General features: G+C 32.1%; 2 protein-coding genes across 5 annotated transcripts; both read right to left on the bottom strand.

Moving 5' to 3' along the window:
* Positions 1–387: 387 nt before the first annotated feature.
* Positions 388–4,582, bottom strand: LOC108489727 (vacuolar cation/proton exchanger 5). Of its 2 annotated transcripts, none has more exons than XM_017794437.2 (12): positions 4,240–4,582; positions 3,748–3,840; positions 3,366–3,626; positions 3,216–3,283; positions 2,895–3,120; positions 2,595–2,807; positions 2,334–2,483; positions 2,005–2,121; positions 1,882–1,935; positions 1,000–1,116; positions 806–902; positions 388–717 (listed from the first exon to the last, which is right to left on the bottom strand). In XM_017794437.2, the coding sequence occupies exons 2-12, from the start codon at positions 3,787–3,789 to the stop codon at positions 692–694; spliced, it is 1,371 nt and encodes a 456-aa protein (XP_017649926.1). In that variant the 5' UTR covers positions 3,790–3,840; positions 4,240–4,582; the 3' UTR covers positions 388–691. The 2 variants fall into 2 exon arrangements, with proteins under 2 accessions (XP_017649926.1, XP_052884449.1); XM_053028489.1 differs by having other exon boundaries at positions 3,748–3,789; positions 4,240–4,578.
* A 5,451-nt stretch (positions 4,583–10,033) lies between these two features.
* LOC108488653 (probable galactinol--sucrose galactosyltransferase 1) lies at positions 10,034–14,206 on the bottom strand. 3 transcript variants are annotated; one of them, XM_053029128.1, is made up of 12 exons: positions 13,614–14,206; positions 13,507–13,527; positions 13,169–13,431; positions 12,707–12,797; positions 12,496–12,544; positions 12,275–12,366; positions 12,087–12,194; positions 11,472–12,014; positions 11,253–11,394; positions 10,976–11,178; positions 10,686–10,903; positions 10,034–10,603 (listed from the first exon to the last, which is right to left on the bottom strand). In XM_053029128.1, the coding sequence occupies exons 1-12, from the start codon at positions 13,808–13,810 to the stop codon at positions 10,224–10,226; spliced, it is 2,307 nt and encodes a 768-aa protein (XP_052885088.1). In that variant the 5' UTR covers positions 13,811–14,206; the 3' UTR covers positions 10,034–10,223. The 3 variants fall into 3 exon arrangements, with proteins under 3 accessions (XP_052885088.1, XP_052885089.1, XP_017648433.1); XM_053029129.1 differs by having other exon boundaries at positions 13,507–13,532; positions 13,614–13,752; XM_017792944.2 differs by lacking the exon at positions 13,507–13,527 and having other exon boundaries at positions 13,614–14,201.
* Between the last annotated feature and the right edge of the window lie 7,882 nt (positions 14,207–22,088).

Genomic DNA, 22,088 nt, shown 5'->3' with positions numbered 1-22,088 from the left:
CAGTTAAGAAAAGATGAAAATACCGTTACAAAGTAAAATGTATCAATGTTTATTATAAAGATACGTACTTAATTAAGCTAGTATCACAAGTTAACAAGTTAACCGAACACCAACTCAATTGATAAAAGAGGAAAATAATCTCACTTTTCAAAATAAGTTATCTTATAAAATTTTATAGATAAATATATGCACCAAATGAAATCCATACCACCAAAACTTGTACTTAAATTTGTTTTACAAACATTAATCTAATTTTTCAATCAAAATATTGAACCCTACCATTAATAACATGCTATGCTAAGAATCCATGAGGTGCAAATATAAATAACACAATGTTGTTTTATATGTTTCATTTATAGCAATTATATTTGAATTTATTTATCTAAATTTACTCCCAAATATGTGCTCTTCACGTTATCACCAAACCTGTAATCATATCCACAAAATAATTTGTGAATCTTGATTAGTCACAAAAATCAAAAGTATTAATAATACATAGTTTTAATCCTAAATAAAAAGATTGAGCACTTAAATTTAGCTCTGGAAAAAAAATGGAATATCTGCCTGTCAACAGTACTATTTACACCATGTGGGACAAACTTGTTTCAAATCTCCATGGGTTCTTGCTTCTTGCCTCTTGCATCTTTCAAGGGCTCCGAATTTCCATATCTCGATTCAACTGTGTCATTCATCAGGTTCCCGGTTGCTTACTTTGATCTGTAACATCAAACCAATTACATTACCAACTGTTTACGAGAAAACTGAACCAAATGAGACATTCGAACAAAGGAACGGACGAACTGACCATCTGTGGGAGGATCTTCATGTACGAAGAAACTCGCAGCGACTATCAGATAGCAAAGTATAAGCATTAGTCCTTTGAAGTAGTTAGACGTCCCTTCCTGCGTAAAAAATAATGGAAAACCAAGTCAACTTCAGTTCTGGATAATAATAACGATTACTTGAACTCAAGGATGATGTTCTTGATATACAACCAACCTGCAGAAAAAAGGCTACGACTATAACGGTAATGAACAGAGTTGCTGTCTCGAAAAGTTGGAAGTTTAAGTCCATTTCTTGCCCCATCATCCACCCAATAACCACACAAAAAGGTATCTGTAGATTTAAAAAGAATACAAAGTTAGAAGACCAAGGCAAAAAAGAAGCAGCATATTAGTAATACCAATATATAAAACCTAGTTTCAGCTCCAAAGTTCCGAGTAAAAATTCTCCAGGTCTTTAACACTGTTTATGCTTTACACATCATCACATGTAATGTAAAAAGAGTGGAGAAATGTGATAAAGTACCATAAAGGCCTTTGTACTAGAAGTTAGATTGCATTTTGCCCCCCCTCCACTAAAAAAATAGGCAAATTAGTCCCTGTATGTTAGATCAAAGAGTAACTAGTTCTTCTGTTAAAAATTTCATCCATTTCTATTATTAAAAACAGGTCCTTGTACTTCAGCATGATGCACACATACGTCAACATGATGCACACATGGCATGCCATGTGTAACTGTCTAGTTATTCTATCAACCACACTAGTTTTTAACAATAGAAGTGAATGAAAGTTTTAACAAAGAGGACTAGTTTGTTCTTTGATCTAATGTACAGGAACTAATTTGCCTAATTTTAGAGTAAATGGGAAAAAATATAATTTGACTCTCAATACAAGGGCATCCATGATATTTTTACCGGAGAAATGCTAAATAATTGGCAAAATGAGCCAACCCTAACTAAGAGACACATGTTAATTCATTAGTTGGTGCCATGGCAATCGAAGAATAAAACCAAAAGTAAAACCGCCCAACATTTGGAAGTATATGACATAATGGAGTAACATCAACAGAAAACGGGTGCATCCAATGCATAAAACCTACCCCAAACATAGAAATCTGAGTTGATGACCCTATGGCCACTCCCAAGGATATGTCCTGCAGATAAATTCATTGATTAGCAAAATGTAAAAGAATTTCTGAAATGGAAATCAGAGAATCACTTACGAGCTTATCTTTCATGGCAAACATGATGGCGCTTGCATGCTCAGCAGCATTCCCAATTATAGGGAGCAATATAACACTAATAAAAGCAATCGGCACATCCCACGCATCAGATGCCCCCTAAGAAAAGAACAAAAGGCAAATCAATATTAAAACCCTACGTGCTAGCTAATATCCTTGCTGATAACACGAGACAGTGTGGACCACTGAAGTATGTGCCAAATGGACCAAATCTAAGAAAATCCGTTCTCTCGTTTAGAACCATCCTACCAACCATATTGCTCCTAATCATGACATAAAGAAGATGCATATGATCAAAAACCAAATGTTACCTCAATGGTATCCACCAAATAGTCCGACAAGATAGAGATCCAAGCCGTCATGATTGCAAGCCAAATTATTGATTCCCATTTGGAGATCTCTGGGGCTTCATCTTCATCATCATCATTGTTATCTAAGTTCTCTCCATTCTGGTTTACTTCCTGATGTTACACCATTTGCCATAACACTAAGCATTCTACACAAAATACTCGGAAACAAAATAACAAGGCAAGTACCTATTCGAAAGATACTAATCAATAATGGTAACCAACCTCGCCAAGGGGGACATAGAGATCTGTTTGACTTTTCAACTGGAAAACAAGATAGGCAGCGTAAGCTAAAAGCATAACACAACTGCTAAATCTTGAAAGAGCCAACTCTGACTTCCCAACAATGCGTTCAGTGTGTGTGTAATGGAGGACTGCTGGAAAGAGTAGGCCCATGACTGCCATCAGCAGCAGTCCGGAATTGACAACGGCTGTGGCCTGAATGTAAGTTTACTTCAGTTTAGAGCGACTTGAATACGGGAAAATAGCAGAAATAGAAATCGAACAACATAGTAATACTTTTACCTTGCTAAAGACCTGTTCCTTTCCATGATATACAAGCCCACCACAAAAGAACGCACATCCAAGAACAAGCAGCATGTTTGACAAAATCGAGCCCAACAATGACAACTGAACAACTCGTTTCATTCCACTTTTCAGTGCATAAATTGAAATAATCAGTTCAGTTGCATTCCCAAATGTAGCATTTAGAAGACCACCAACTGTAGGTCCGGTGAAAAAAGCCAACTGCCTAAATTCGATCAAATGAAAAGGTAATGTTAGGAGCCAATATAACAACTGCTAGCATCAAAATACTAAATTTCAATGAAGAACTTGAATCCTTACTCGGTAGCATAACCCAAACGCTCAGCCAAAGGTGTTATACCGAGTAAGCTTAGAAAGAAGACCCACCCCTGCAATCCACCTCAGCATTTAAACAACTTATGTTGGGAAGAAAACCAAGCAAAAAAAAAGGACATCAAAGCTAAAACTCACACTACTATCAGTCATTTTATGAACCAGGATTGCCAGAGGACCAAAAGGCATGAGCAAGTTAAGCTTATTCGAGAAAACTACGGTCTTTATGCTTTTATAAACACCATTCCTTGTCATTTTATTGCCATTGAAAGGCAAACTACCAGAAACTGAAATATGTTGATTTGGATCAACAGATTGTGTCTTTTGAGCATCCATTTCAGAGGGAAAGAGGCACTCGTCATCGAGATCTTCCATTGTCCTATCATCTAGTGGTCCCATCTGCAACAATTATCATTAAAATGTTAGAAATGCAAGCTCTAGATACATTAAGCAACTCCAAATGCATATTCATCAACCAAAACAAGGGTATACATTGAAATAAATATCAATAATAACGTACTTCAAGGTGGGATTGGACTCCGACTTGCACTTTGTAATCCATCTTCACGCATCAAAAGAGTAAAATCATATGCTTGGTTAATTCCTCAAGGTCCTAATTAACATAAAGCAAAATTCAAAATTTGTGCAAGAGGGAAAAAGAATAACATTAGCAAGCATGCTTAAAACACACAAAACAATTGCCGGAAAGCAATAGAATCCCAAATCAAGATCCCATCTGCCAAGTTTTTACTTTTTACCCCCCTACTATCAATTCATATTACAAATAAAACCAAACTGAAGATCTTCATTACCAAGCCTAATAAGCATCTAATTGGAACCTACAACATCAAAATAACCCGAGAAAACAGTAAAAGGATTCAACCCCAGAAAAGAGAACGAGTGCAAAATTTGCATAAAATATCAACGTCGATGCTATAGAAAAACAATCCCAAATCATAAAACAAAAGAAAAAAAAGGATCAAATATGAATGGATCTGAAAAAAGAACAAACCTTTATTGCAAGTCTATGGAAAACCTGAAATGGGTAAGAATCAAAAACCCCAGAAAATTAAATAAAATACTTTTCTTTACCGAAGAAAAAAAAAGAATTTTTTTTCTTTGGTAAGAAAGAGAACAAGGAATAAAAATGCAAAATAGTAAAATTGAAAGCGTTGGTGAGGGTAAGGGTGGGGGTCATATATGTAGAATAGTAAGTTCTGATTCTCCGTTTTCTTCGTGTAATTTGAACTGCTTGTCTTTGTCTTCTTTATTGTTATTTTTTTCAACTTTTTTTCATAGATTTGAGGCTTGAAAACTAATCAAAGTTTTTTTTTTTTAAATATAGAAAAAAAAAGCATATAATAGAAACTAATAAAGAATTCTGAAGTGTTTTGAAGGTTGAGATTTTTAGGTAAAAACACCTCTTCAATCCCTTTTAATTTTGATATTAATAATTTGATCCCTCTCAAAAAAAATGGAGCGATTTAATCCTTATGATTTCAAAAGTGAGCAACTAATGGCAATTGTCACGACATTGTCAATTATGCATAATTTTAATTGGTATAATAATAAAATTATTCATTGATGTTTATATATTTTGTGTAAATGTTCTTGATTAAATTTGTAGGTTAAATATTGTAAATGTGTTAAATTAAAACTAAATTGACAAATATATGTAAATTTTAAGGATTAAATTTGTTATTATACCAATAAAATGTATATACAATTGACTAAAAAGCCAATTTGCTTAATATCAAAATTGAGATGGATTAGAGAGTTCTTTTCCTTCATTTATTTAAGTAAGGGATTAATTTCATCAAATATCCCCAATCTTTTTTTCTAATTTTAGAATGATCCCAAACTTTGAAACCATTCTAATTAAATCTTCAAAGTATCAATATTTTATCAATGGCATCCTTTCATTAGCCTAGTGTTATCTTTGTGCATTCAAATGCTAATTCAAATATAACGAGAAACATATTTAAAAAAATATGAATCAAATTATAAATATATGTATATTTACACTTGAAGAGCTTGGATCTAACAAGGTGAAAAAATAGCTCTCACACTATTTTTGAGTCTTTAACATGTGTATCTACGTCATTTTAAGGAGTCAAATCGAATATTTTTAAAGTTTAGAGACCAAATTATAATTTGGTTTATAGTTTGAGGATGATTGGCGGAATAAACCCAACAAAAATTTTTAAATCTCGTTATAGCTTCTAATCATATATGTTTTTTTATACAATGCTTAAAGCTATCTATAACCCATAAATAGGAGATTAATGCATTCCAACCTACATCTTTCTTCATTAACAATAATATTCATATCAATCAAGCTAAAGACTCAATCGGGATTAATGTTGATTCTTAATATTAAAATAAAGAAAGAAAAATGATAGATTAAGACAAGAAAGGTGAGAATCCATGTGTTATGCCGGATGATTGGACCTTTATGTTATGTCATTTATTTTATAATAAGTAGAAGTATTATTTAATTTAAAATATTATTATACTAATAAATAAATAAAATAGTGGGAGATCGATCCATAGATTTGCCCACTTTGATTGGGTTTGCTAAGCTTCCTCGAAGTTTCACCAAATTTATTTGATTTCAGAGATTCAGATCCATTGGCTTCGTGGAAGCCACCCCTTTACACATTAATTAATGATTTATAATTAGGTCTAATTCTGCCTCAAGTCTCTCTATTCTTTAATCTTTTTAAATTTAATCCATCGGATTTTAATTCCCAAATTTTAATCTATCTATTTGTCTGATTTAAAAATTAAAGTTCGATTTCATTAAATTTGAATATTTGTTATCAATTAGAATTTAATTTTTAAATCGAATTTTGAATATTAGAATGTCACATATTCAAATTTAATGGAAGTTCATTAACATGGGTGAACCCAAAAATTCTTTAGGGGCTAAAAATTAAGTTTTATAAATTTTGATAAGAGTCAAAATGTAATTTCTTTCTTGTATTAGCTAATATCTTTATAAATATTTAAAGGATTAAATTAAAATCTTGTTATTTTAGGAGGTCAAAGTGTAATTCTATAGTGTTACTAATTAGACTTTAGTTTTTTCAGTCAAACAAGTAGAGTAAATAAATTAATGAAACTAAACTAGAGAAACTAAATTTGTAAAAGTTTGAAAAGTACAAGGACTTGGAGGCATAATTAAACCTTATTATTTAAAGAAAGCTTTGGTCTTCTTTTTATGATATTTTAACATTTTCTGAAAAATAATATGTATATATTAGGTAATGGGGCACCCACAAAAGTGGGTGTAAGAAAAAGAAATTGTATTAAAATGCATTTAAAAATAAATGATAGTTTGATCATAAGAGCATCATTGGAGGAGAACTCCTTATTTAAGAAAATTTGTATTTCTTTTTTGCAAAAAGAAAATGTGTTCTAAACAATGATATTTTAAAAAAAATAGTAGTTTTCTTCTATTTTAAAGATATTAATAATTTTGTCGATTGAGTCTTAACTTGATTGGTAGGGATATTGTTATTAATGCAAGAAGATATGAATTTGAGTGCGCTAAAGCGCATTACCTTCCTATTTATGGATTGAGGAGGAGCTATGGTAGTTCTGGTCATTCTATTAAAAAGAGTAGATATAATTAGAATCTATAATTATATTGTCCAAAAAAAAGATAGTAATAATTTTAGTTGGATTAGTAGGATTTTGTTTGAATTTTTTAATTTTTAAATCGTTTGTCTTGTAATAATTTGATATTAATTTTTAAAAATTTTTATAATCATTGTATTATAATAGTTCAATTCTCTTGATTCAACATTTGTATTTGTGTTTGTACTTTGACTATACCATTAATGTAAGGTTTAGAACTAATAATAATAACATGTATGCAATACGTATGAAATTAAAATAATAAAATAGTTTAAATTGTGAGTAAAATGGAATTTAAATATGTAAAAATATCACATGAAAAATATTAAATGCACTCTGATTGTTTTATCATGGGGTGAAATAATTTGTATAATAAATTGGAATGCATAAAAATATTAAAATAAAGTTTTGGTTAAAATGATAAATAAAATATTTTATAAATGTTGAGGCATGGGTTTAAATCTCAACACTTAAACTTTTAATTATTTTTAAATAAAAAAAGACAAAAGTATCATCGTAATAATATAATTTATTTAAAATATATAAGATCATTTTAGTAATTTTCTTGACTAAGTTGATGTCGAGTTGATTTGTAAACACGGTTAAACACTCAAATAATAGTACACATACGCCAAGTGGAAAATTAAAAATATTTTAATTCACTCAATAATAATTGTTGTTGTAGTAGTAAAAAAATTGTTTATAAATCTATTTAACACATGCTCAATCATTGAATATATGAAAAGACAAAACGTCATCAAAATAATAATAATTATTTAATAGAAAATGTATATTAGTTTTTATCTAATTAATTTATGACACTAACTCGATTAGAAATTTAAATAATAATATACATAAAAGTATATAATTGTTTATAGTAATGAAGTGTGTAAATATTTACAAACAAATGAATGGAAGAAATTAATTTGAACTTATTAGCAAGTACTTATAGCTCCAATTAATAAAATCTTAATTTTATTTTATTAGCAAGAATTTATAGCTTTAATTAATAAAATCTATTCATGATGCTTGCTTTAGTTTATTTTTGGTTTATTGGTAAAATATCCTCAATTTTAAAAATAATATTTAAAATTTTCCAATTTTTTCACTCAATTGAGTCCTAAATTAACAAAGTCGATCAAATAGGCTCTTTAATTGATGTTGATGATTAGTATTTAATAGCAATATTGATTTGACCGTTAACAGATGTCACGTTAGCGCTAATTGCTTACATGATAGTGCCACGTCAACTCTAACGTTAGCAAAAACTATATTTTAAAATAAGTACACAATGAAGTGAACAAATGTTTGTCCATGTTCATTTGAATTTGGACACTCATTGAATATAAAAATTATTAAATATTAATTAAAAATGATAAAAATTTATTAAAAGCCACAAAAATTTAAAAAGAAATATAAAATTATTAGAAATTAATTAAAAACCATACAATTTTATAAAGAAATTAAACTATGTTTTATATAATTTTATAAAATTATTTTCATCATTTTGAATAAATTATTTGACTAATATAACTTGCATGGATTGAAAATTGGGGCAAAAATATGATGAAAATTTGTAGTTTAAATGGTTGTACTATAAAGACTGATGTTGGGTATGCCATAATCTATATAGTGGGATGTGAGTGATAAAGATAAAATTTGTCCCTCCTACAAAATGGGAGCAATATTTCAGGCCTCTTTATCTATTGAGACTAAAAATGCATTATGATACTCAAGTGAGTGGATATGAATTTATTTTAGTCTACTCAAGAAATCAAGAAACAAGATATTAGGCTATACAAGTGTAATTGTTTTATGACTTGTGTTCAATCTAGATATTAAGGGCAAAGAAATATTATATGATGACATTATCACAGAAAAGTTATATCGAATCACGATTTTTTGTAACTTGGGTTGCAGTGATGCATTATTAGATGTCACTCACTATTTGTAGCATTAGAAATATTCTAAGATTATTGTCAACACTGTACGATCCTACAAGATCACGCCCTATGGTTGAAGTGATCAGAATCCAAAGAATGTTGAGATTATATACAAACTCAATTAATAATAACAATGTTCTTATGAATAATTTAATTTGACAAAGTTAAATATTAGACGCTAAATGTGCACATACTTAATACACACATAGAAGATATAATAAAAATAATATATGAATCGAATTTTCATTTCCATATAATAATTATTTTATTACAGTTCTATCTTATTTTAGTAAATCAATCCTACCGTAAAAACCCTCCACAACATCCACTTTCTTCAGGGCTCGCATAAACAAAAGTGCACAGAAACCCTCGATGCCCATTTCCAAGAGTACACTGTTAATGGACAAACTGTGGATGATGATGGAGAATAGTCCCCTGCACATTCTCTTTCCAAAGAATCCAGACGTCACCTACAAAGCCGTTAACCTCAATTCTATGCGAAAATTTAAAACCCAACATCTTAAAAACTGTTGTTTTTAGGTTTGATGAATACATGTTTGGTAATCAAAATCCAAATGTCTTTTTAGAATAAAATATTTATATTAAATATTAAAAATAAATATGATAGTACAATTTTTTTACCATCAATGTATTAAATGTAGAGTTAAAAAACCTTCACCTCGATAATAATGATATAATATGAAGTGGGAAAGTCGGCAGGCCTTTTGGCCTTTTCTTTCTAGGCATTGTTATAATTGTCCTTGCTTGCTTGTACCAAAAAGGAAGGCCTGCCCTTGCCAATTCCCCTACATATACAGACTAAATTGGTAGTTGAAAGCAGGCCTCTCCAAATTCATTTATACAATGTCTATTCCTCCATCAACAAGGACCATAAGAAAAAAAAAATCTAAAAGGCTATCTATGCAATAAATGAACAAAACTTGCTCTATACAGTCACACCCTGTAATGCTTCAACATATTCTTGAGCTGCCTGTTGTAGGAAGAAATCATATGTGAGGTCAACAATATTCAACTCATTACAATTGAGTTTTCTTCAAAACAGCTTGGAATATTATGGGAATGCTGAATAAATGCTTCTTGATACACACACACACACACACACATATACATATTCATTTTGAAAAGATGATCAGCAAAAAGTATGCCTATTCCTCCTTTAGAAGAGCTTTCTGTCAAAGACTGATTACTGTAGTGTCAATATTTGATAAAAAAATAAAAGTCATTTCAATATGAAAAGGTTGTTTTACACCAGGTTCATTATTTAATCCCTACACATTTCATTCTTGAAATGAAGTCAGCTCATAGGGAAATTCTCATTCGGAAATGGTTCGAACTGTAGGAAATCATCGACAAACAAGGGCTGAAAAGGGAATAAAACTTTCGAATCTCCTTATAGCTCAATGACAATGTTCCAGAGGTACTGCTCTTCCTCTGGGACTTTTAGTGCAAAAGTAACCAAACCGGATTTGCCTTCATATTCGAACTCCACTTCCTCCGAATCAACTGTTATCCTTTGCGGTTTAGTTGATGAATATGCTCCGAATGGACCACAGCCTCGAACTTTCATGATAACAGTTGCAACAGGATTCTCAGTTTCAAATTTCAATCCCTTGATAGCCCCTCCTGAATTGAACATCTTGGTTAGGCCTATAGGAGCAAATTTAGACCCACTAGACAATGCCATAACGGGAACAATGGTAAAAACTTCGTATTCCCGGGGCTTTAACGTAATCGACATAAACTCGTTTCTTGGGAGATAAGTAACCTCTCCTGCAGTTGTCATCAGTGAAGTTCATTACACGAAATTTAAACACATATAAGATTGTGAATATAAGAGCTTTTCATAACATACCACCAAGATGTGAATATAAGATACTATCTCCAATCCAACCATCCTCAGCTACTTGAAACAGATACTCAACATCACTAGCTCTTATAATGCTTGTGATAGTACCAGGTAGTTCATCATGGTTAACCATCTTTCTCGTAACCTCACACCAACCGGCTCCTTGGCAATTGAATACCCCGATAACTCCGGTAAAATCATTTAGATTCCATATTTTCAAAAGACTGCAAAATCAAAGTGTGTATAAGTAAATTAAGGGGGAAGTTGACAGCAAGTTAGTCTACATTATATGTAACCTTTTGCCATCTCTGACTGGATCAGAAAATAAGCAATCTCTAGTTGGTCTTCCTGGATATTTCGCCCTCAAAACTGAACCGTCGGGGAGTACAAGCTTCTTCAACAGGTTAAAATCATGTCGTCCAGGTTTGTCGCTGACATATATTGCACATCCTCCTGCAGCACGAGCAGCTCCGTGGTATTCAGCCATTGGATGTAAGCTCTAGCATGAGAATTAATGAATTTAGTTTCAATTTAGCTTCCAAAAACATTGAGAATCATAACTTGTTAGATTACATGAAACATGTCCCAATCTGGTTGCATAAACTCCCCGATAAAAAGGGTATTATAAGCGACCGATGCAATATGAATCGTATGAGAAGCTTGATCTCTAGGGAAGAAATCATCTGAAGCTCTCATAAGAGCTGTGCTCTTTGCACTGCATGAACAAATCGTTGTTAAGTCATGAAAATCCATAAAGGTCCCTGCCATTGTAGAACTGGACTAGATTGCTACCTATATAAAGTATCAGTGTTGTGACTCATACAAGCAATAATTGCATTGTCATGGAAATTGCTAGATATTGAAGCCTCTAATGCCTGATGGTATTTTCTAGTGAGTTTTACTCTTCCACCATGTCCAGCTCCAAGAGTTTCAAGAATGCTTTGAACATCAACTTTAACACCATCAATACCAGCAGATGCCAAATATGAATGAAGATCATTATAGAACTCAAAAGCTTTCTCTGGTTTCACAAAACCAACACCATTGATAGTAATGGACTGCAAAACATCAGAATAATCATTCGACCGAACCCCTGGTGATGAAACAGGATATACTAACTTTGGTTCATAGTGTTCCATTTCAGTAATTCCAGGTTTAACTCCTCCCCAGTATCCTGTTATTGCATGCCATACATAAACATATTTCAAAGCATATCTATCTTTCATTTCACTAATAACATAGCCAAGTCCCATTGCTGGATCATCTACTCTGTGACCTTTGCCATTTTTCTGAAATTTTTGATTCTCTTTGATATGTATTAACCTGTTAGCAAAGCTAGAAACAAGAAAAGAGACCAAATAGTTAGAATTTATTGAGAAATGAAGAAAAACCAAATATGGTACTTACTTTGCTGTACAATCAGATCTATATTCGATGCCGGTCGGATCCATACCGACCATTTGCCATCCATCATCGATGATGACAAACTTAGGAGGAGTTCCACCTTTCTCCAAGCTGCAAAAAAGGAATAGCTAGTTACAACTTATAATCATATGATTTTTATATAGTGTTGCTTAAAAAGAAGAGTCAAAAACCTCTCTAATCCTTGCTTCAGGCCCTCAGCAGAGACATTAGTATAAAAAGCATCCCATGTACACCAGCCAAACCAGTTCAAAATATCTGGCATCTGAACCATGACGCATTGAAAACAAACAAGAACTATTAACAAAAAGTCTTGAGAGCAGCACACGCACACACACACGCACATATATGTATATAGTCATGAAAGGTGTAATGTTAGAAAGAAAGAAAGCACCTTTTTTTTCTCTCGGTGAGAAAAGGTTTGCAGATGTTTCTCCACGGTCCTGTGTTTAATTTGTGATACAACGTGATCGATCATTGTGTTCAAATTTACATTTGTAGAAGACTGTAAAAACTTACTTCACTGAGTTGGTCAATCTTGTTTCTAAAGCGATACAACTTTTTCTAAAGGGAATTTACATTTGTAGAAGACTGTAAAAACTTACTTCACTGAGTTGGTGATAACATCATAAGGGTCTGATCCAGCTGCTACAAAAACCAAATGACTGCCCTTAAATTGATCAACATCAGGATCACCTGCAAATTATCAACAATCCTAAAAAGTTTATAAATAGGACCAAATTTGGTGAAGGTACCACAGAGGCCTTAGTACTAGGAGTCGGATTGCATTTTGTACCCTTTACTAGAAAATGGGCAAATTAGTCCATGTATGTTAGATCTATGTGTACCTCATTTTGACATACAAGGGCCAGTTTTTAGTAGTAGAAATGGATGAAATTATTAACAGAAGGACTAGTTTGCTCTTAATCTAATGTACAAGGACTAATTTGCCCACTTTTTGAGTAAAAGGGGGCAAAATGCAATCTGATTCCTAGTACAAGGGCCTCCATTTTACTTTTACCAACCAAATTCAGATTATATCAAATCTAAGTTGATGCATTTCTTACCACTTTCCAAGCAGATCTCAATCTCATTTTGTTCATTCCCTTGAAGAACAGCCCTGAAATCACCTTCAAGTATTGGCAAAAAAACTGCATACACTGCTGAATTATGTTGAGCTTCAGCTTTATCTCCATCTTCAATATGAGTTTCATCACATACTTCAACAACTAAGAATTGGGTTTCAAAGGGGATATCTTTTCCACATGTTCCCATCCATTGAGTCATCCACCAGAAATTATGTCTAAAAACACACATGAACTTCAATTCCCTGCCAATGAGATCCAAAACTCTATCTTATGGTCAAAATCATCTAAAAATTAAATTGAAATATTTGATCACCAACCTAGGAGTTTTAGTCTTGTTTCTACACTGCATATAGAGGCAGATTCCATGAATAAGGAATTAAAAAAGAAAAGTAAAGCATTTAAAGAGCTATGAAGATGAACATACCGAAGCCTTCCTATAGGAAAAACTCTTCTGCTTCCCTTATGGTCTGATTTAACTCCAATGAAAGCTCCATTGATCATTGCATCCCCAGGGCCTGATGTTGGTGTTATCACTACATTTTCATGAACATCATGCAACACACAGTTCCCAAACACAGTCAACCTCCCATCACTCAAAGATATCCCAGCCCCAAAAGTCATATTTTGCTCCTTGTAGCTACAAAGTGTAGAATTCAAGAATAGAAGCCCCCCACTGCTCAATAGTAGTAAGACTCTCAAGTCAACACTCAACAACACAACCCAAAGGAAATAAAAATAAATATACAACGTCAACGAAAGCACAATTATGAGTTTTATTTTGTCAGAATATAATAATTGCCAAAAAGCAAAGCAAGCATCTCCTTGATTCTACACAGGCATTTACACAAACATCATATAAAAATTAGAAAACATTAAATATATCCATATTGGTTATATTTACATCGATTGCAATAATTTTCTTTACTGTTTCGAGTTGCTTCCTTAGCTACTATTACTAGCTTTGATGTGGAAGAATGGAGGCCTTAATAAATATAGAGAATATAAGGGAAAAAATAAAAGAAAAAAGAAGACAAAAATATAAAATCAATGTTCATGGATATAGACAAAGACAAATGTATAGTGGGCCTTAAATATAGTAATAATATGGTTTTCAGTTTCCAGCAGCAACCAACTAAAACACAAAAATAAGATTAGATTACATTTTTACAGCGAAAAGGAGCTGCAGTGTATAACCCTTAGCAGGAAAGGTGCACATATGCATGGCTATGTTACCTTTAGAGGGTCATATTCTCTTACCGATGTCTGTCGGACACCGATATTTGAAGAAAAATAGTGAGTCAGAAAATGCCATTATGTCGGAAGTTAAGCCATGATAATTATACATTTAAAAATAATTATAATTTAATAGAAATGATAATAATTGCACATTTAAAAATAATTAAAAATATTAATTAAAAATAATTACAATTTAAATAGAATTATTATTTGAATGGAATTATAAGGTGAAAATTAGCAGCTGGTTTTAAAAATTAATTAGGAAATTAGGCTGTTTTCCCTAAATTTAAGAAAATAGGTCGCTTTTAGAAATGAAAACAAAAAATATGTCCTACTGTATGCGTTTTTGTTCAATGATAACTTTTTTGACGGTTAAAAAATCCAACAGCTAATTTCCAACTGTTTTTTTTTCAAACGGCTAAAATTCTTTTTCTACTCTTAGTTTATTTGCTATATATACCCAACTCATTTTCTTTTGCATTCAAATCTTATTTTCTCAATCCTATTCATTTATTCTCTCAATTCTTTTATTATCACTTTTTCATTCAATTTCTCTCAAATTCTTATTATCTTACTTTTATATTTGGTAATTTTTTTTTATAATTTTAATAATGTGAATGCCGCTTATTCATTTGGATGACAAACACATTTCCGACATCTAATTGCAATTGATAAGAAAATATTATTAAACTTTTTAATTTTAATTAATATAATTAATAAGTTGTTAACATTATTAATTTTATAATTTTTTTATGTTTATATAATCAGATCGAAGATTGAATTATCAAGATGTACATACACAATTTAACTGCAAAGCACCGCGTGTTATTGAACAACACTTGCAAGAGGTAGGATTCTAGCACGTGTCTCGTATGCTCAGGGGACTAACTTGAATTCCGTACTTATTAGCGTTTTGGTGGAAAGATGGAGACCCGAGACACACATTCCATCTTTTGTGCGATGGGTGAACAATTAGACTCGAGGATTTACAACTCGATTTACCGATTGATGGGGCAGCCGTTACGGGGGTAGTATGCGTTGGCGATTGGAGCTGAATTTGTGAGTAACTATTAGGTAGTGTGTCGGACAAGTTTAGTAGTAGCCAGATAGAGATGAAATAGTTAGAAGACAATTTTAATTATATTGACAACTCTACTAGTGCCATTGAAATACAACAATACGCACAAACATTCATCCTGAAGTTAATCGAAGGTCTTTTAACGCTAAATACATCTTGAAATTTGGTACATTTAAGGTGACTCCTAAAACTAGTGGATGAAAATTGACCTAAATTCCATGCCAAATGTATCTACATTTGGGAACATAGGTACAATTTCATACCTATGTGTGAACCAATTCTACCATCAGATTTGGTGACCTGTTTGGTTTACATGACATAGTTTAGACTTTATGGTAAGATATATCCATTGTCAGAGGAGGAAAGTAGTAGGAAATGTCGTTGTAGAAAGCCAAGACAACCTTTCATGAGGCCGCGATCGGGAGTACATGCGTCGATGGAATCATCATCAACTTTAACCCCACATAAGGCATCGATGGGTTGTAACAGCCTAATTTTTAGTGGTGTCGGAACAGTGATTCGAGATCACTAAATTAGACAAATGAGTAGGAAATATTATTAATTTTGTGAGTATAAGTTAAATGTGAAGTTAGGAAAAATTTTGAAGTAGTGAATAGTGTACTAAAAATAAATATTAAAATAATTAGAATAAAAAACGAGGTATCGAGACCTCAAGAATTTTAAATCGAGCCATAAATATTTATGGAGTGTTAATAAGTTAGTATTAAAGTTTCGTCAAGAAATTTTAAAGTTCTGATAGTTAATTGAACAAAAAGGACTAAATTGTATTAAATGCAAAATTTTGGGAAATGATTAAATAGCTTAAATGATAAAAGAAAGAGGGTTTAAAAGGAAAATAGACCCAAGGTATCTTTGGGCTGGACGGCAACGGCATGAAATCAGCAAGAAAATAAGGAGAATTAAGGGCAAAATTAGAAAATTACAAAATTTAATTAATAAAGTTAGGACTAAAGTGGAATTATCTAGATTTCTCTTTATTCTTCTACATTCTCATCAGCAAAAACACCATGGAAGAGTTCCCTTAAGCTGGTTTTTCATATTTTTACTTCAAGTAAGTTCAATTCTTCATTATTTCTTGAGGTTTTTGTGTTTTTGTGACTTTTACAACTAGGTCCACTTGTTAAATTCATTAGTTTTTGATTAAGTTGATATGAATATGTGCTGGAAGTATACGATGATTTGGCATGGAATTAGAACTTTAAATTGTTTATATGCTGATTTTATTGAAAGAATTAAATAGAAAGTGAATGTTTGGGACCTAATTGTAAAAGAGTTTGAAGGTAGAGTTTTATGTAGAAATTCTGAATTTCAATAGTGATGAAATAACTTATAATGTCTAGGAAAAGTATTAATTGAGAAAATTATCTTAATTTAGGGGTTAATTGAGCAAGGACTGAATTGTATGAATTGTGAACTTTGGGACAAAATGGAAATCAACATTTTGCACTAAAACTGTTTTAGACAGCAGCAGTAGTCTAACTTTGAAAAATCACCAAAAATTGTAGAAATGGAATTAGAGGATGAATAAAAAATGAAATTAAATCTTATTGAGTCTAGTTTCTTATAGAAGAAATTATGTAAGCAATAGAGTTGTAAATCATGAGATATGATAAATTTTGTGAGACAAGGTCAGAATGATTTCGGGTTCCCTTGTTCTGAATTTGTAAAATCATCAAAAATTGGATAAAAATAATTATGGGCTTAAATTTATATTTTTAGAATTATAAATGAGTCTATTTTCAAGATAAATAAATGGGAACATAATTAGAATCCTGTACAAGGAGATAATTAATTTTTAGTAAAGAAGGGTCGGAACTGTCAGACAGCAGAACAGGGGAGACTTCAATAAATAAACTATATTAATTGGCCCAGCCAAAAATTATGAAATTTTTATGGTACGAAGATATGTGAGTCTAGTTTCAGGAAAAATTAGCGGATCTAAATTTTGAGTGTCGTAGATCCAGATATAAATAATTTAATGACTACGACACGGGTGGATAGTTTGAATATTCACATAAGTAATTAGTGAAAATTATGGATAAGGTTACTTACAAGTGTGTTATTTATACCAAGGATGTGGATGGAGAGGAGGAGGAAAAATATATGAATGACTCATGTATAAATTAAACATATGCCCGATTATAATCGATAAGTGTTGGATTAGAAATGATATAATGTTTTATGTGGAATATTTATTATAAAATTATGATTATCGTTATAATACAAAATTTGTACTTGTGAGTTTATATGGCTAGATTTTAGTGATTATTTGTTAATTTTATGATTTCATGATGTGTTATTTCATATGTATTGATGATAAAATCGTGAATAATGTAAAAGCATGAAAATTGAATAAATGATCAAAATGAGCATTTCAGTTCAGTGACAAGATGAATTGAAGGAAAAGACCATGGTTGGACCATGGCAACAAGTGATAAGTGATAGCTTCGGCTACACTTATCTGATCAAGGATAAGTGAAAGTGATAAGTAATAGCTTCGGCTACACTTATCTAATCAAGGACAAATGACAAGTGAAAAGTGGTAACTTCGGCTACCTGATCAGTGAAAAGTGGTAGCTTTTGCTACCTGATCAGTGAAAAATGGTAGCTCCGACTACCTGATCAGTGAAAAATGGTAGCTCCGGCTACCTGATCAGTGAATAGTGGTAGCTTCGGCTACAAGTGACAAGTGATTTCCGTATAAGACCATATCTGGGATATGACATCGGTGTGATATATGCTACTGTATAAGACCATATCTGGGATATGGCATCAGTGAGATATGTGATTCGTGTAAGACCATAGCTGGGCTATGGCATCGATATGTGATATGTGATTACGTGTAAGACCATAGTTGGGCTATGACATCGATATATGAAGATGTGTATAAGACCATAGTTGAACCATGACATCGTGTAAACGAAGTACTCAATTCCGTAAGACGTTCACTAATTTGACAAAGTTTGGTAAGTGTTACATGGAATTATGTGATACAGGAAGTACGAGTTGATAAGATATGATTATAGAACTTGGTTGATAAATGAATTCATTTGTAATTATATAATTGTTCATCTTGAATGTCTTTGTCTATATGTATTGATAATTCAAGCGTATTAATGAATAAAGTTCGACATGGAATAAATTGAATCTGAGATAAATAATTATGAAATTGAACTCGAATTCATGAAAATGACGGTTATTGATATATGGAGACATGAGACATTGGTATATGAATATGGAAAATGTTTGATAAATGTGTTTATTCATAATTATGGAATTATATACCTCATGTGTACTATTTGCATAAAGATGATATTTCAAATACTTTGATTATTTAAGTTTAAATATGAAACAAGATGAAATCAAGATAAGTTGTTATAAAAATATATTTAGATTACGAGAGATATGGTGATATATGTTGTATGATTACATAACGTGAAATTGTGTATATATATGAGAAATTTAATGAGAAATGAGCCCATACACGTTTCTTGTTATTTATATAAAGTGTACGACTGACAAGGGTGATGAAGATATAAACAGAGAGTTACACGGGTTGAAAACAAGGGCGTGTGACTCTCCAAAGTGTGAAAATTTTCTAAGTGTTGCAAAAGTTTCATGTGTTTACGGTTTGGTCTTGAACCACCCTGAATGTATGTTTTGGGCCCCATAGGCCCATATAAGGGACGTTAAACATATGTATGAAAGTTTTTAATTTAGAAGAAATTTTATGGATGATTTTTACATGATTGATCATTTTAAGTTCAATAATGCCTCGTACTCTATTCTAGGCTCGAAATACGAGTAGGGGGTGTTACATGGGTGCACCAGCTCCCAGTTAATATAGTTCATATTTATCTGGTGCTTTCACTAACCCCTTTTTTTTACACAAGCATCACATTATGCACCATCATTTTATACATCAACACCTCAAAATAGACTTTTTGCACCACCTCCATCCCCAGAACCATATTACACGCCACTATTGACAACAACACTGATGTATCTGCTATTGCCTACAATTCCAACATTCTATCCACAACCGGGTTCTCCAGTACCATGCACTTACCTGCCGGTAGTGTCGCAAACACCCCTAGCATCATTGTTCTTTAAAGGTGGGTCATCTTCTCAACTACTTATTAATACCACAGACGATATATGATGGGAACCTAGGACGCAAATGCACTCTAGCATGGAGGAACGAGATGAAGATCAAGATGAATGTGGAGGTGAAGATGAAGATGAAGAAGATGAGGAGCCGGAACCCCAACTACGAAATCCTCCTCGTAACTGACACTCACCGAGTTGTGGCACACATTCGAGCCAACAACGACAATGAATTTTTCATTTTAAAATTTTCTCATGTAAATCGTCATTTAGTTTGCAAGCTTGAGTTGTTGAGCTACGATAACTGTTGAAATAATATAATCCCATTTTTAAAAAATACAAGGTTGTGGAGTGCGTATACTATTATAAATAAATGCAGTTTCTCCACTTTTAAATCATCCAAAAAATTGACATTTTCTTCATAAGAAATTTTCCTTCTTTCTATTTGTAAATCTTTTGCAATGAAATATATTTGGTTGTGTTTGAGATTGTAAGTGTAATTTCTTGAAGCTTGTTAAATTTCTAATGCTTTTTATTATTATGATTTTCTAGAACAATAATTTACTTTCTTTTACCTTATTTGCACAACACTAACCTTATTCAAATAATATTAATTTTACCCAAAATTTTATTCTTCAACAAAGAAACTAATGCTCAATTAAAACAAAAATCCTAAAATACAAAAGTTAATGGAAGATCAAAGAAGACATTGGATCTAGGTATAATTGTTTTGTATTGCAGGGCATCCATATTTTCATCCTCAACATTTGGTAACTGAAGGGAGCTAAGCTAAGCATTCAACCAATCATTAGGTACTGAAGCGCTTTCATTAAATGATAGTTTTAGATAATATACACAAAATTGCCTGATAATTAGTTGTGTTTCCATGTATTGGAACATTATCTAAAACACAAAAAGAGAAAAATGTAGTTTTTCTTAAGTTTACACACACACAAAACTAAATATAAAGAAGAATAAAGAACACAATCAAGATGTTTACGCAGTTCGGAACTTGTCCTACGTCTGCGGGACCTTGTCTAGAGATGAATTCACTATGAACTTTACAGTACAAATAAATTATTTATGCCCAACCCTCCAAACTTGGTGCAACCTCACCTTTGTACAATTAACCAAACACTCTTCCAACTTACTTTAGCTATACAAAGGAAAATCAACACTGAAAAAGTGGCACTTAATAATAGTTCCTCACTAAATGTTCCTCTAAATCCCCACATCACCCGCAAAACAAATCATCTATATATATAAGCTCCAGGATCAACCAAGCTTTCCATAAATATTTCTTCTAGAATCTCAATGCGATGAGACATTGCAATCCTCGAGAGAAAGAAAGGAAGAACTTGGGTAATGGCAGGGTGTTTCTTAGTGAGCCCATCAATTCTCTCTATATAGCAACAATGAACCTGCAAATTATAAATGCCAATACATATTATGTTAAAATTTATGTCATTTAGACTGAGCAGTGTCCTATTGTAGAAGAAACATTTACTTTTACTAAATAGAACTTTATATTATGTGCATGAATGGTGGCTAACCACAAAGCCGTTGTCTATGATTTTCCACCGTAAGTTTTATGAAAGGGCCAAACATTGGGCATTGTCATATATAATATTAACAAATTCCCATTTCCATTAGTTTTCACACCTCAAAACCTACTGCAAAAGAGATTTGATTATTTTTTACTAAAATACTCACCATTATCAACCTTACATATGTGCTCTTTTAAATTCACTCACTCATGGAACAAATTATCTATATATAAGCTTCGGGATGGATCAAGCTTTACATAAGCTCCATGTAAACTGAAATAACAAAATTTCAAATGCAATATCATTCAGCCTATCTTCAATTGTCATGCTTGAAGTAGGACTCTTCCAAAAGCAACAACGAACCTGGAAACTATAAATGCCAATATTGAATATGTTAAAATTTATCTATTTTAGACCAAGCTGTGTGCAAATGTAGAAACACTTACTGTTACAAAACCCAACTTTATATCATGTGCATCAATGGTGCTAACCACAAACCCGTTGTCTATGCTTTTCCAGTGCAAGCTTAACAAAGGGCCAAATATTGGGCATCATCATCATCATCTGTAATGGTAACAAATTCAAATCCCGGTTAGTGTTAATATATTGTTGTTCATCTATAAATAATGAAAACATTTTATCAACTTCAAAATTCTAACAGCTAAAAGGGGTGCCCTACATCAAAGGATATTGTGAAATATCCCCCTCTCCCCCCTCCATTTTAATCAACCCTTAACCCCTTAGCCCCTAGTCAAATTACTTACTTGACAACCACATTGCGTGTTTAAGCTCTCTCGAACACAACTCCAAGAATGTGTCAATAGCATAGGTACCATATAAGCTGCTGGCATATTTATTACAACTCTTGAAATACTCCATATATATAATTTATATCAGATCAATTGTGAAT

Source organism: Gossypium arboreum, chromosome 5 (assembly GCF_025698485.1).
Source record: "Gossypium arboreum isolate Shixiya-1 chromosome 5, ASM2569848v2, whole genome shotgun sequence".
In the NCBI taxonomy this organism is placed as follows: Eukaryota; Viridiplantae; Streptophyta; class Magnoliopsida; order Malvales; family Malvaceae; genus Gossypium; species Gossypium arboreum.
The sequence above is the reverse complement of the archived record's forward strand: the minus strand, read 5'-3'. Positions and strand labels throughout refer to the sequence as shown.